At 40.8% G+C, this 16,067-nt stretch overlaps 1 protein-coding gene across 1 annotated transcript in view; it reads right to left on the reverse strand.

Annotated features, from left to right (window-relative positions):
• NEK10 (NIMA related kinase 10) overlaps window positions 1-16,067 on the reverse strand; it is a 472,071-nt gene that overhangs the window by 27,873 nt on the left and 428,131 nt on the right. Inside the window, exons 34-35 of the mRNA XM_082258594.1 lie at window positions 3,888-3,987; window positions 674-726 (exon numbers count right to left, since the gene is read on the reverse strand). Coding sequence (XP_082114720.1) covers window positions 674-726; window positions 3,888-3,987 — 153 coding nt within the window. The remainder of the gene's footprint in view (window positions 1-673; window positions 727-3,887; window positions 3,988-16,067) is intronic.

Raw genomic sequence — 16,067 nt, forward strand, 5'->3', positions numbered from 1 at the left:
CACTGTCCGAATACAATGACACAACGGGGAGGACTCCCCCATCCACTTTGGATATGTGGATAAGGGTATCGGGTCAGTTTTATTTTGCTCAACCCGTTGGTTGAACAGAAAAACTGACTCATCTATGGGCAACTTAAAAGCATGGGATTTATTTAAAAAAAAAATGTTTTTAACCCTAGTTGGATACAGCATCGATCTGATGTTGTATCTGTACCCCGCTGGCTCAAAGACTCAGAAATAAGCCATCAAAGACTGCTGACCACTCAGTTCTAAGTCTCTAGCCTGCAGAGAGCCAGTGACGTTCAGTCACTGGCTCTCTACTCTGCCCCTCCAGCACTCACTGGAGCGGGTGGGAGCAGCTGGCTCAGGTTCTCAGCGGCTCGCTGAGAGGCTATACAAGCTGCTGGTTCAGTTAAATGGTTAGGATCCTTTTAGAGACTGGGCTGGCTCTGTGTTGTCACCTGACGGTGAGTTTTAGCCCGCTGTCATCTGAAAATGGGTCACAGGAGTGCAGAACGAACTGTACTCCTGTGATCCATGGGAGAAGAACAGCCAAAAAAGCTGTGGCTATTCTTCTCTTTTAAATTTTATGATACGCTCTGGAGCAACATACAGAACAAATTTCTTTTGGATTACATAGCAAAATATTACTTAAATGTATTATTTATCTCACCTGCAGCTGTTCATAGGTTATTCCACCATCAAACTCAAAGGTACTAGCATTTCCTACAAAATTTAAAAACATGTTTTAGACAGAATAATCCCTAAATAGTCTTATGTTTATAGGGTTTTTTGAGGTAAAAACATATACATGAATTACGGTAAACTGTAAAAAATATAATGTTCGACTCTACTGAAAGTGTAAGGCCTTATTCACACAGGCATGCTATTATATGGACTTATATGCATTTATAGGACACTTATAAATGCATATGAATGCATGTAATGATTTTATATGATATAATGCACACTGTGTGTTTACTCGAATTCAGGTGCATTCTGTTTAGCTGTGTTTCGATTATTATTTTATAATATTATTATATTTCTAATATACTTAACTTTGCCAAAGTAAGAGTTAAGCCAATTACCCACAGCTCAAAATTTGAGCCAGGGGAACCTTTTGAAAAATCAAAGAAGCAAGGTGAAAAAATGTTGACTGAACATTGACTACATCCAATCAGACAGCTGTGGGTGCTGGCTGTCAAAGTTCATCTGGTAGTGGAGATTCCTTCCTCTACACTATTTAACATGGCTAGAGAAATCTATTAGTGAAATCTATGTGTGTTTGGCTAGCCTTAGAAACTACTTCCAGGCCTTCTTATTCAGGTCCAGGATATTTACAGTCCATTGTTACTGTATGCGGGAGAGTTTGTAGGGCTTATCCTGTAATAGGGTACCATACATTCTGGAGATCCGTGTGTGATTGTTGTGTGCATAACCAATGGAGAACCATCTCCAATACAGAAGGGCAGAAGGCTACATTCCGTAAGCCAAACTGGGATGCAGCAGTAAGAATGAGTTGGAGATATTAAAAATGTCAAGCATCTGAGATTTTCAGTTAGGCTAAGTTTACATGTGCACTAAGAACATGCATTTCACACCTGCTGCTGACAGTGGAGTAGTTCACATGGCCACATTTGTGGCACTTTGTGTTTCGTCACTTCAAAATACAGTATCTCATAAAAAGTGAGTACACCCGCCACATTTATGTAAATATATTTTCATGTGACAACACTGGAGAAATTACACTTTGCTACAATGTAAAGTAGTGAGTGTACAGCCTGTATAACAGTGTATATTTTCTGTCCCCTCAAAATAACTCAACACACAGCTATTACTGTCTAAACCGCTGGCAACAAAAATGAGTACACCCCCAAGTCAAAATGTCCAAATTGGGCCCAATTAGCCATTTTCCCTCCCTGGTGTCATGTGACTCACTAGTGTTACAAGGTCTCAGGTGTAAATGGAGATATAATAAATTATTTACAAAAATGTGAGGGGGTGTATTCACTTTTGTGAGATACTGTATATCCAGCATGTAGCATTTGGCTGGCTTTACTGCTTCCCAAATGCCTCCATTCATGTTAATTTAAAAACAACTATGGTGTTTACAATGCATTGGAGATGTGTTTACAAAACGTTACTAGATGATAGTACAAGAATACATATAAGAGAAAACCAACACCGGCAAGTGAGATGCAAATGCAACAATAAAGCCTCCTAATACGATAGGTACGTTAATAGGTTTTCTTTTTTTGTTTGTTTATATATTGTAATATTACCGGTTTTAAAATATTTCTAAATAAACAGTTTGTTAACCTTAATAGGCGTTCGTGGTATCTAAAATGTCAAAGCATGTTTAAATGAGCCCCTACTCTTTTGAAAGGCCTGTGTGTAGAATTGTAAGTCCCACTTTAACCAGACAGGGACTGTGCAGAAAAGTAAGAAAGTGTTGAAGCCCTGGGTTAGGCCAAATTGAATTATAAGGGCAAACAGCCTTGGGGAATTGTGGAAGTAGGCATTATTTATATATTTTAAGAGACATAGGCAGCATAGAGATACCCTCAGTGGTATGAAGTGTTTGTGAATAGGATCTAAGAGAGTTTTGTAGGAGGAAACCACTGCTGCCTTTGTGGCTACATTATTTAGTTGTGGAAATAGCCACCAGTGTACTTACACCATCTGAAAGGCCAAGTAATATCTTAGTATAATGTATGTGGGAGTGCCAGGCCTCCCATAGATGACATTATCTGGAAGAAAGGGCTGTACTGTGTATATATTAAAACTGGATAGACCGAAACAAATTTGGGTAGGTAAAATACCTCCCTTATATGTATTTCATCTGTATATGCACCAGTTTGCCTGAAGATCAACTTTGAACAACGTGACTTTGTATCATACCATAGATGCAACCTAATAAAAGGGGTATCAGGACAATATCCCCCCAGACATTATCCCCCGGGACGACATCCCCCCCCCGGATAATATCCCCCCGGGACAACAGCCCCCGGGCAATATCCCCCCCGGAAAACATCCCCCTGGACATAGGGTTAGGGCTAGGGTTAGAGGGGGGATATTGTCTAGGGGGATATTGTCCAGGGAGGATATTGTCCGGGGGGGATGTTGTCCAGGGGGGATATTGTCCGGGGGGATGTTGTCCAGGGGGGATATTGTCCGGGGGGATGTTGTCCAGGGGGGATATTGTCCGGGGGATATTGTCCGGGGGGATATTGTCCGGGGGGATATTGTCCGGGGGGATATTGTCCTAGAATCAATAAAAGGTACAAGGTTTACAAAGACAGCTATTTGTCTGTTAAGGGACTTTAAAGGATTCCGTTTTAAAAAACTCCATGTGCACAGTTTTATAAATATGCTATTTTAGGCTTGACTGAAAACATTTCGGTTTTTTGAAGGGAACGTACATGCAGAACAAGTAGTGGAACTAGTAGGGATATCTGAATCACTAATGAAAGATGCATTTAGTTAGATTATTTGGAGCTGTAGCAGATACACAAATAGATTCTGAAGGATGGAACAGCAGATCAAAGTAGGAGTGTTTGTGTATGAATTGATAACAACTCCCCAGTGGAGCTTTTATACAGTCTCTGAAAAAAAAAATCAGTGCTTTATGTCATCGTTTATGATTTCCATTTTTTTTTGTAGCGTTCTAAAGCAGCTGTTCTTTGATCTGTATTCAGCTTTGATTAAGACAAGTTTGCAAATAAGGCTTACTGCAAACATTTATCAAATCTGATCAAACATTTCAAACTGTTAAAAAAAAAAACAAGCAGCTTGTGTTTTTAAGGATCTAGTTAGTGTATAATTGTGGTTATTTGACTGCATGCTTGACGCTTTTTTTTTTCGTTTTTTGTTTTTGAATTGCAAACCTGTCTTGTCATCCGTGAGTGAGGATTTTCCATACAATTGCATAAGTCCATGGCAGTCATCAGTGAAAATCTCTATAAGCTCTGGAGATCCTTGCAAGACCTGAAACAAAAGTGAAATCAAACTTGCATGAGAAATCTTATGTCCAAGTGTATGTAAATCTATTATTGAGCTTCTGAATAAAAATGCTAATAGTTCTCAGACATTCACCAAATACAAAAAGATATTTTTCTACTGACAAAAGCCCATTTTACCTTTGCTCATAAATGTTTTGGTTGAAATTGGTCTTGGAAAAAGGAGGCAAGAAATACAGTGCCTTGAAAAAATATTCATACCCTTTGAAAGTTTCCACATTTTGTCACGTTACAGCCAAAAACGTAAATGTATTTTATTGGGATTTTATGTGATAGCCCAACACAAAGTGGCACATAATTGTGAAGTGTAAGGAAAATGATAAATGGTTACAAATAAATATGTGAAAAGCGTGGCGTGCATTTGTTTTAGCCCCCCCCCCAAGTCAATACTTTTTTAGAACCACCCTCCACTGCAATTACAACTGCATGTCTTTTTGGGGATGTCTCTACCAGCTTTGCGCATCTAGAGAGTGATATTTTTACCCATTCTTCTTTGCACAATAGTTCAAGCTCTGTCAGATGGCACAGATTCTCAATTTGATTTTCCATAAAGGCCAGATTTGTGGAGTGCACGACTTATACCATACCTTGCGAAAGTATTCAGCCCCCTTGAACTTTGCAACATTTTGCCACATTTCAGGCTTCAAGTATAAAGATATAAAACTGTAATTTTTTGTGAAGAATCATCAACAAGTGGGACACAATCATGAAGTGGAATGAAATTTATTGGATATTTCAAACTTTAACAAATAAAAAACTGAAAAATTGGGCGTGCAAAATTATTCAGCCCCTTTACTTTCAGTGCAGCAAACTCTCTCCAGAAGTTCAGTAAGGATCTCTGAATGATCCAATGTTGACCTAAATGACTAATGATGATAAATAGAATCCACCTGTGTGTAATCAAGTCTCCGTATAAATGCACCTGCACTGTGATAGTCTCAGAGGTCCGTTTAAAGCGCAGACAGCATCATGAAGAACAAGAACTAGTTGTCCTGTGGACAGATTCTCCAACCTGAACTGTGGATCTCTGCAGCTCCTCCAGAGTTACCATGGACCTCTCGGCTGCTTCTTTGATTAATGCTCTCCTTGCCCGGCCTGTCAGTTTAGGTGGACGGCCATGTCTTTGTAGGTTTGCAGTTGTGCCATACTCAATCCATTTTCGGATGATGAATTGATCAGTGCTCCATGAGATGTTCAAAGCATGGTATATTTATTATAACCTAACCCTGCTTTAAAATTCTCCACAACTTTATCCCTGACATGCCTGGTGTGTTGCTTGGCCTTTGTGATGCTGTTTGTTCACTAAGGTTCTCTAAAAAACCTCTAAGGGGTTCACAAAACAGCTGTATTTATACTAAGTTTAAATTACACGCAGGTGGACTCTATTTACTAATTTGGTAGCTTCTGAAGGCAATTGGTACATGTATTTAACTTGCCAAGCGCATATATACATCCAATAAACAAATGAGAGGGATAGGGTAGCTCACTCTAGTCCGGGATGCTGCAGCGTGAAGTACATAATGTCCACGGAGCCAGATGAATCACCCTGCTCACCTCAATCACTCCTTCAGTCTGTCGTGTAGCCACGCCCCTAACGTGACAAAGTCAGGAAGTGACGAAACGTTTTATTAGCACTGCAATCTCACAAGATCATTTGGTTTATCACGTTTATAGAAGTTATTTTTTGGACTTCATTTTTTGGACTCACATTTATTCACAGTATATTTAGTTTTTTGGATTCTATATCCAACATTCATATTGTGGGCTTATTTTCTGGGCACAGTTTATTGATGCACCATTATTTGATTTATTGAGGATTGCTTTTATTTTATTTATTTTGTGCGCAACTAGTGTCATGGTTTTCTTTCACTATTTTCAAATTCTTTTTTTTTTTAAGTTGCGGCATATATATATATATATATATATATATATATATACGGACTCACATTTATATATATTTCAGCACATATTTGGAATTTTGATTTTCAAAAGGGTGTGTATACATCTTTAGCGCAAGATTTTTTGCATTTTTATTTTGATTTACATATTACACTGCTCCCTGCCCGAGCTCCCACTGACAGCCGCTCACACGGTAAAATGCTGCATTTTACTGTGCAGGCTAGTGTGAACACATTACATTCTTGGTTTTGGCTTAAATACCATTTGAAGCTGGCCAAACATTCTCCATTCACACATTCAATATAGATGCGGGAATCCTCCCTGCTGTGTCATTGTATTTTGCCAGCGGGACTCTCCCGCTGTCAGAATACACTGATCAGTGCTGCAGCTAATTGATTGCATGCACTGATGCGATAGATCGACTTCTCATAAAAAGGAACGGCCAAACATGGATTGAAATCTGGCTGGGTCCTGCTGAACTGGTTAAATCTAGATGCATGTATGGCCAGCTTTAGAAAGTGGCATCAGCTAACTTTTCATTTGTTCACTGTTTAGCACAATAAAGCCCACTTAAACAGAAGGGATGTCTGATTGCATAACATATCTTAAAAATAATAGGATTATTCCTTTTTTCAAAACAGTAAGTGGAGCCATGAGCATAATTTATTTATCCCCCAACAGCCAGGACAACCAGAGCCATTTTTTTTTTTTTTTTTTATGGAGCTCCGCAATGCGGTGCTTGTCAAAAAACCTGTGAACAAAAAAGTCAACTGTGAAATTACAGCACACAAAAACATGCATGAGTGTACAGCAATGCTTTAAATATAAGGGGCCTCAAACCCTGAATCCTCCCCCTCTTGGACTGCAAGGCTTCTGACAGGGGCAAGGCACTCTCTGGTCTACCTAGGCAAAAGCCAGGTGGACCCTGCTTGTTAGGGGCCTGCCAAAGCCAGTCCTCCAAGTACTTGATGGGAGTTTCTCCTGAAGAGAGATTTCCAGTTAGTGAGAGGAAAAAGACCCAATCTGCCTGATAACCTGCCCCCTCAGTCCCTGTGCATAAAAAACAAGTCCCACATGCAGTGCTAGTGCTCATGATAAATAGTGTAAAAATAAAGCGTGCCAAGTGCAGAACATAAGGTAGGCCCTTTGGCCAGTATAAAAATTGCTCAGGACTAGCCATAATGCCTGCCCTAGGGGCATGGACAAGTTCCAGTGAAACTCAATGTGGTACTACACCCAAAGTGTTTTCTGGTACCTCTGGAATGCCACTCCCAGGGGACACACGTACCCCCCAGCCAGACAAATGCAGTATGTGCACTCTTTCCAGAAAGGCATTAGTACTTAGGCAAAGCACTGCTTTCACCCAGGGACAAACCTGGTAAACCAGGCCTGCCAGATTTAACCTGGGAGGAAAAGAGCCCTCTTCCCATACCCATGTTATTACATCAGGAAACACTAACCGGCCAACCCCTGTTGGTAAAGGGAACTGGGACTCTGTTCCAAAAAGAAAAGAACAGAGACTAAATTTGCGCTTAGCCAAAAGACCGATGTTGTATAGTGGGGATATAGCCTAATAATAGAGAGGCATTTATTACAAATTGTGCACAGCTGTTTATGTTTTTCGGTCATCATCAGTACAGTTTATAGAAACCAAGGCTACTGTGGGGTAGGGCTTGAGACCAAAACCTCTGTTTATACTGTTTTGGTGGGTTCCAAGCTCTACTTCATAGAAGCCAAAGTTTACATACACTGCAGTTTGGAATACATGGCTCTATACTATGAGGTTATTGTTGCAATATTCACTAATGATTCTGAATGTCCATGAAGCTGTTGGGGCATGAAGGAATATGGGTTCATGGCTCTGGACACGGTCTCATTTGTTTTTATGGTGGCAGTGAGGTAAAGTGAGTCCTGCATGAATGCATGTTCTACTTTAGGTGGGGGCATTAAAATCATAGCTCAGCCACCTGTATTTTATGGTTCACAGTCACCCACGTGAATACGGCCTTAGAATGTTTTCTTTCTACATTAAATTTTCAAATAGCTGTCTTAGCTGGATAATATGCATGATGTCTAAAATTATGTTAGAGTTGAAGGATAGCTTAAAAAAATCCAAATGATATGGTAAGTAAAGCTCATTTTCTGCTGCAATGAGGTTAGAGAGATTACCCACTTAAGGACCGCTCCATAGCACATTTACTGCTACAAGGCAGCCCTCCTGCGCAGAATCACATAAATATAAATATACAGTATATATGTGATTCTGCACTTCCACCTGGGGGGCCACCGATGGCTCGTTTCTGCAATTACAGCATAAGCTGATCTGCAGGTGCCAGGCACTGGATGCCCACCGGCACTCACTGATCATCAGGCAGAGACACAAAACAGAGACCTGCCTATGTAAACAAGGCAGATCTCCATTCTGACAGGGGGGAAGGGACTAAAATCCATCACTTCCCTGAGTAAAAGCAGAACACATAGTATAGTAAAACACTGGCTATGCACACCGTTAATCCTTTGATCGCCCTAGATGTTTAATCTCTACCCAGCCAGTGTCAATAGTACAGTGACAGTGCATATTTTTAGCACTGATCACAGTATAAGTGTCACTGGTTCACAAAAAGTGTCTGACTGTCCACCGCAATATCGCAGTCCTGCTATAAGTCGCTGATCGCCACCATTACTAGTATAAAAATAAATAAATAATTCCAGGAAATACCCAATGACTTTTGCACAAGCAGAATACAAATTGGAATAAATTTATGAAGATATTTTGTTTATTGGATATGTTTTATAGCAGAAAGTAAAAAATGTTGCTTTTTTCAAAAAAAGCTGCGTTTTTTTGTTTTGTTTTGTTTATAGAGTAAAATAAAACCTGCAGTAGTGATCAAATATCACCAAAAGAAAGCTCTATTTGTGGGGGAAAAAATGACATTCTTTTTGGGGGTACAGGGTTGCAATTGTCAGTTACGCAGTCCTGTATCGCAAAAAGTGGCCTGGTCATGAAGGGGAGTAAATTTTCAGCAGGTCAAGTGGTTAAAGTCAGAAACACCTTCTGCCATACTCTTTTCTCTTATTCTGTTACATATTTCTTTTTCCTACTTGTTTAGGTGTCCTAAAATTAACCTGGATACACATTCCAAATTTTTGTTGTAAGTTTCCTTTAGATTTACCCTCAACTATGTAGTACAAGGGCCTGCCTTGATTGCACGCAATTTGAAAGTGTTTAGGTTTGACCTCATAATATATGGTTTTGGTAAATCTAAAGGAAACCTGTCAGAGAATTGTATAAAAATTGTATAGTGTGTAGCCAGCTTAAGAAGAGATTTGCTATCTCATAGGGAATTATAGATTCATTCTATTTAAGAAGTACCCTGCAATTCTACCTTAAATGCCTCCTGAAATATAGCAGCCTACCTCGAGATGTGTCTAGATACTCCTGTTTCTATGGCCTCATAGCTGTATATGTGTTGTGTGAAAGGTACTGCTATAGTTCAACAGTTACGTGAAAGATTTTCATTGACCTGTTCTAAACGGAAGACCTCGCTTGGATGCTTGCTCTAGACTGCGAATGAGGACACTCCTATAGCCCTGTGCATGGGTTGCCATTGGTAGGAAAAGGCAGCTCTAAGCTGAACACTGCAACAAACTCCCAACATAGTGCAAGAGTTCCATGTTAAGGGTCTATATACATAAGCCCTTTGCAGTTATTACTAAGAAAGGGAGTTACAGTGGGTACGGAAAGTATTCAGACCCCCTTAAATTTTTCACTCTTTGTTATATTGCAGCCATTTGCTAAAATCATTTAAGTTCATTCTTCTTCCTCATGAATGTACACATAGCACCCCATACTGACAGAAAAACACAGAATTGTTGACATTGTTGCAGATTTATTAAAAAAGAAAAACTGAAATATCACATGGTCCTAAGTATTCAGACCCTTTGCTGTGACACTCATATATTTAACTCAGGTGCTTTCCATTTCTTCTGATCATCCTTGAGATGGTTCTACACCTTCATTTGAGTCCAGCTGTGTTTGATTATACTGATTGGACTTGATTAGGAAAGCCACACACCTGTCTATATAAGACCTTCCAGATCACAATGCATGTCAGAGCAAATGAGAATCATGAGGTCAAAGGAACTGCCTGAAGAGCTCAGAGACAGAATTGTGGCAAGGCACAGATCTGGCCAAGGTTACAAAAAGATTTCTGCTGCACTTAAGGTTCCTAAGAGCACAGTGGCCTCCATAATCCTCAAATGGAAGACGTTTGGGACGACCAGAACCCTTCCTAGAGCTGGCCGTCCGGCCAAACTGAGCTATCGGGGGAGAAGAGCCTTGGTGAGAGAGGTAAAGAAGAACCCAAAGATCACTGTGGCTGAGCTCCAGAGATGCAGTCAGGAGATGGGAGAAAGTTGTAGAAAGTCAACCATCACTGCAGCCCTCCACCAGTCGGGGCTTTATGGCAGAGTGGCCCGACGGAAGCCTCTCCTCAGTGTAAGACACATGAAAGCCTGCATGGAGTTAGCTAAAAAACACCTGAAGGACTCCAAGATGGTGAGAAATAAGATTCTCTGGTCTGATGAGACCAAAATAGAACTTTTTGGCCTTAATTCTAAGCGGTATGTGTGGAGAAAACCAGGCACTGCTCATCACCTGTCCAATACAGTCCCAACAGTGAAGCATGGTGGTGGCAGCATCATGCTGTGGGGGTGTTTTTAAGCTGCAGGGACAGGACGACTGGTTGCAATCGAGGGAAAGATGAATTCGGCCAAGTACAGGGATATCCTGGACAAAAACCTTCTCCAGAGTGCTCTGGATCTCAGACTGGGCCGAAGGTTTACCTTCCAACAAGACAATGACCCTAAGCACACAGCTAAAATAATGAAGGAGTGGCTTCACAACAACTCCGTGACTGTTCTTGAATGGCCCAGCCAGAGCCCTGACTTAAACCCAATTGAGCATCTCTGGAGAGACCTAAAAATGGCTGTCCACCAACGTTTACCATCCAACCTGACAGAACTGGAGAGGATCTGCAAGGAGGAATGGCAGAGGATCCCCAAATCCAGGTATGAAAGACTTGTTGCATCTTTCCCAAAAAGACTCCTGGCTGTATTAGATCAAAAGGGGGCTTCTACTAAATACTGAGCAAAGGGTCTGAATACTTAGGACCATGTGATATTTCAGTTTTTCTTTTTTAATAAATCTGCAACAATGTCAACAATTCTGTGTTTTTCTGTCAGTATGGGGTGCTATGTGTACATTCATGAGGAAGATGAATGAACTTAAATGATTTTAGCAAATGGCTGCAATATAACAAAGAGTGAAAAATTTAAGGGGGTCTGAATACTTTCCGTACCCACTGTATGTAACAAATGTTGTAACTGTCAAAACAGAGAAGGTAATGTCTAGTTGGGGCTAGCTACACTTGGATGACATGCAGTTGGACTGAACAGGTGTCTCCCCATCTAACCAAATAAGCTATGTGCACTTTTATTATAACTTAATGAAGATACAATGTAACCTATCATTGTTTATAAGTAAACTACATTCCTCCCAATCCAAAAAGATACAAAGTCACAGTTGATTTTAAACACTGACTTGAAGGCATTATAGCTCTGGCAAAGCTATCTAATGGCCCTTTTCCACTGCATGGAACCGAACGGTTTGGCTCGCTTTTGTGCTTTTCCACTGCTAGTACCGCATGGTATGGTGCAGGAACGGTTCGGTACGGTACGGCGGTGCTTTTCCACTGCATGGAACCGAACGGTACGGCTCTCAAAAACAGTACCACCTCGATTGTGGTTCCAACAGGTACCATACCCGGTACCATATCCCACAATCCTTTGCATGCAGTCAGTACTAGCCACTGATTGGTCAGAGAATCCCACCCACCCCGTTGTTATCCCACCCACTTAACTTTAGTACTACTTTAGTGGAAAAGCAAACCATAACGTACCGTACCGAACCGTTCCAACACCGTACCACGCGGTACCAGAAGTGGAAAAGCAAACCGGGCCAAGCAGGGCCGAGTAGAGCCGAGCCGGTACTTGCAGTGGAAAAGTGCCGTAAGACAAGCTATGACTGCGGATAGCTTAGTGTACGCATGGAAAGGTGTTTGTAATCTATGACAGCCTTTTTAAACTAGGGTGCCCGGGCATCCTGGGGTGCCTTGGCAAAATACCTAAAAATTGCTCCAAAATTGTATCCAAGCCAGCAGATGAATGAAGCCTGCCTTTTAGTTAACACAAAGCCAGAGGTTTTTAATGTGCACCATTACGACCTACTAGCCGCCGGCATCCTAACAACCAATATTCCTCCTCTGCCCCTGTCTGTCAGAACTGGGGTCCTATTAGCTAAGTGATGAAGATGAACTGAGGGAGAAGCGGAACACTGGAATATTATGGTGCTTTTCCACTCCATGGAACCGAACGGTTAGGCTCGCTTTTGTGCTTTTCTACTGCTGGTACCGCATTGTACGGTGTAGGAACAGTTCGGTACGGTACGGCAGCGCTTTTCCACTACATGGAAACGAACAGTACGGCTCGCTTAAACAGTACCACCTCAGTTGTGGTTCCAACAGGGCCGTACCGGTACCATATCCCACAATCCTTTGCATGCAGCCTTGACTGTTTGTCACTACTAGCCACTGATTGGTCAGAGAATAATTGTTATCCCACCCACTTACTTTAGTACTACTTTAGTGCAAAAGCAAACCATACCAAACCGTACTGAACCGTTCCAACACCGTACCATGCGGTACCATGCAGTGGAAAACCAAACCGGGACAAGCAGGGCCGAGTAGAGCCGAGCCGGTACTTGCAGTGGAAAAGTGCCATTAGTCAATACCAGTATAAAAAAAATTTACTAAATTTGGAAGAATAAATCCCCTCCAACATTGGGTGTCCTACATGTGTGGATGTTGATATATTATGTAAAACTATTAGAATAGTTTTTTACATTTTAGAATGGGGTGCTAATTGTAAAGAGTGCCTTGACTGAAAAAAGGTGAGAAACACTGGTCTATGGTGAAGAAGAGAGCTGCTTCCTCTGATACTTGCTACACATTATGGTCTGGTAATCATCTGGTCCAGGATTGTTATGCTTAATCATCATACATTTTAAGAAGCATTGGACATACTAGTTAATCAGTGTGAGTTGGATCAGTTAGGAATTCTATGCGTAACCAAGTGTTGTATAACAGCTACTTGGCAATAAGTGCTTTACATTTTATTATATACAACTTTTTCTTTTTTTTTTTAAATTAACTATGGTAGTGAACTACTTTTTCTATGAGTAATCTAGGTCTGTTAACAAAGGCACTTAACTGCTTGTATATCCACAACTCTACATATGCTTTTTATTAGATGTTGGCATTAGTAGGGTGAATAATGATTTGGCAGCACCCAGAATCAAACTAGTGGGTATCAGCTTTATTATTTGTGGTAGATTTGGATATGATATCTTAGCTAATTTTTGGAATATAAACTGCTTTCCCCCTCTATGATGGAAGGATGTTTGTGAAATCAGAACCATTAGGTGGGACATTGTTTATGACAACGTTGTCATTTGTATTGGGGTTAGGGGATACAGATCATTACTATTGTTGTATGATTGTCATTTAGTATAACAAAGCTGTGTTCTCTTAAACTGTATTTGGCCTGCAAAGTAACCTATTTTTCTTTTTAACCTGATTTATTATTGACAATTGTTATTCGGTTATCAACAGCACTCCTTGAAATGTGGGGGTGAGTCAGGGACTACAAGAATTATAAGGATACATTTAAATGAGGTACTTCCAATAAGAATTTAACTATATTAATGAAACACAAAATGAGATTGAAGGATTGTAAGAGGTGCATGAAAGTCAGCCAGCCCCCAGTTTGATGTACTCACCTTCCAGTCTGTCACCAACCAAATAAGACCTGTCTCTTGGTACAAAGAACAGGGGTTTAGTTGACACACATTTGCAAACGCATGTGAAAGCTGCAGAGCCACGTCACGGCACCCTGTTTAAATCTGCAGTCCTACACTCTTAATTTAGTGTCCTCACACTGGAGGCACATGGCCGCTAATGGGTGGATGGGGAACAGGTGAGAGGGAGACAGCCCAACCTCCCCCAACCCATCCCCATGCACGACTGGCTATTGTCTCAAAAAGTTCAAATAATTAGGTTAAAATATAACCATGGTGCAAACTGGAGAAGACCAGCTGAAAAGCATTACACCTCCATCCCCTTGGTGGATGCAGTATATGGATAGGAAGGGATTTTATATATGGGGCATGGCCTGTAAAGCACACTGCCTTTGAAATCCCTTATTTCCTTTGGGACTTTATATGAGACAAGCAGGTCATGCTATTGGTCTCCATCCCTGTATACGGAAAACACTAGGGTCAAATCAAAAACTGCATCCACCAAAAACGCACGAAAATCGCACGGTGGGACTTTAGATGAGGCACCAAGCTGTAAGCAAGGCGTCTCCATCCCTGGTTGCTTTAAACATATTGGACTCAGTCCAATATGTTTAAAACTATATTAATGAAAGGTACTCCTGCCTGTGACTGTTACTGTCATCACCACTGTGCTGCTCACTGTTCTCCTTAAGACTTCCTGATGAAACAGCTGCAAACCCATGGTATGTTTGTGAGCTGCTCAGGCTGCTAGGAAATGTAGTCCTGTACCTGCTTCTTTGAGTGCTGGCCGGGATGAAGCCCACCCATGCTCCTGACAATGACAGTTAAGAGCAGAAGATCCTGGGAGCCACACATTAGAACAAGACCTGCTGTATATAGACAAGTGGCAGTCTCAGCTTGAACCCCCTGCCAGGTCACATCCCCAACGCGTTTCACTCCACCCACTGGAGCTTACACACAGCCATTCTTGTTCTAAAGTGCGGTTCCCTGGATCTTCTGCTCCTATCTGGAGAAACAGCTGCACCAGCTGCAGGGCAAGGATCTCCCAGCTTCTGTAACATTTGTTCTGTGGATCTGAAGCATGGTCCTGCCTTTACCAAGGTAACTGCCTCCAAAGACAGTTCAAAATCAGATAGTGCAAGTTAGTAACAGAGAAAACATCAGCCGCAGGGAGGCTACAGGCAATACAAATGCATAGTTCTTTATCCCCATGCCTGCCTTTTTGGGCACAGTTTTCACAGCACAGGTCCTTTTTAAGCTGACCATACACATGATCTATCAACAACTACGTAGTGCAATGGCCTGTTTAATTAAATACAGAATTAATTGAATCCTCTTTTTTCATAGTTTTGGTAGAAACGATTAAACATCTCTGTTTACCACAACCAGATTGCAGGTCAGCGTTTGAAGTGAGAGGTGACCTGAAGCCTGACAGGTGCTGGCTCTTCCAACTGTCTGACTTCATTGTGACACATCATGATCGCGATTAATCTTTGTGTCTAATGCTGTTGAGGTTATTTAGGAGTGGGAAGACAGTGAGTTGATTTTCTAAAGGTGTAGAGACTGTTCCCTTTGTAAAGTGAATAAATAGTTGAACTTAGAAAAATAAGTTTTATTTGCTTTAAATACCCAATATTGTGCAAACAATTTTTTTTTTTTTTAACTCATGATTAAATCTGTGAAGTAAACACAATTTCATCTCATTTGCTCAGTGAGCATTCAGTTGCCATAGTGAACACTGAACAGCCTATATTCCTTCAGTAAATCATGAGTTCAGGCAGCTGAGTGATCACTTTAATTAAACAGGTGAAATGACTGATGCAACACAAACTGTAAATTTATTGCATCTATCTGATCAAAATCAAAAACCTACGGGAAATTACTAAAATGAGCATTTCAGAATTGACTGAATGCTTCATACATCATGCAACCAGCTTAAAAACCATCAGCATTTTCCGACACAGCTGATCACTTCCACAGATTCACACATGCATGGCTAGCACTACCAAATAGGTCATATAAATAAACTCCATCATATGCAATTCATATTACATTGGCTTCATATTATAGTAAAACCTTTTGCCCTGCAAAGCACACTTTTATAATTGTATTAGTTCTCTTCTTGATATATGCCAATTAGAAAGTCCTGTCTTTTTATTTATATGAAAATGGGATAATTATTTTCACAGCAATTGATGAATGAATATGTTTTAGGTAACTCGGGTAGACAGTGA

This window comes from Pelophylax lessonae, assembly GCF_965119305.1.
Source record: "Pelophylax lessonae genome assembly, chromosome: 5".
Lineage (NCBI taxonomy): Eukaryota > Metazoa > Chordata > Amphibia > Anura > Ranidae > Pelophylax > Pelophylax lessonae.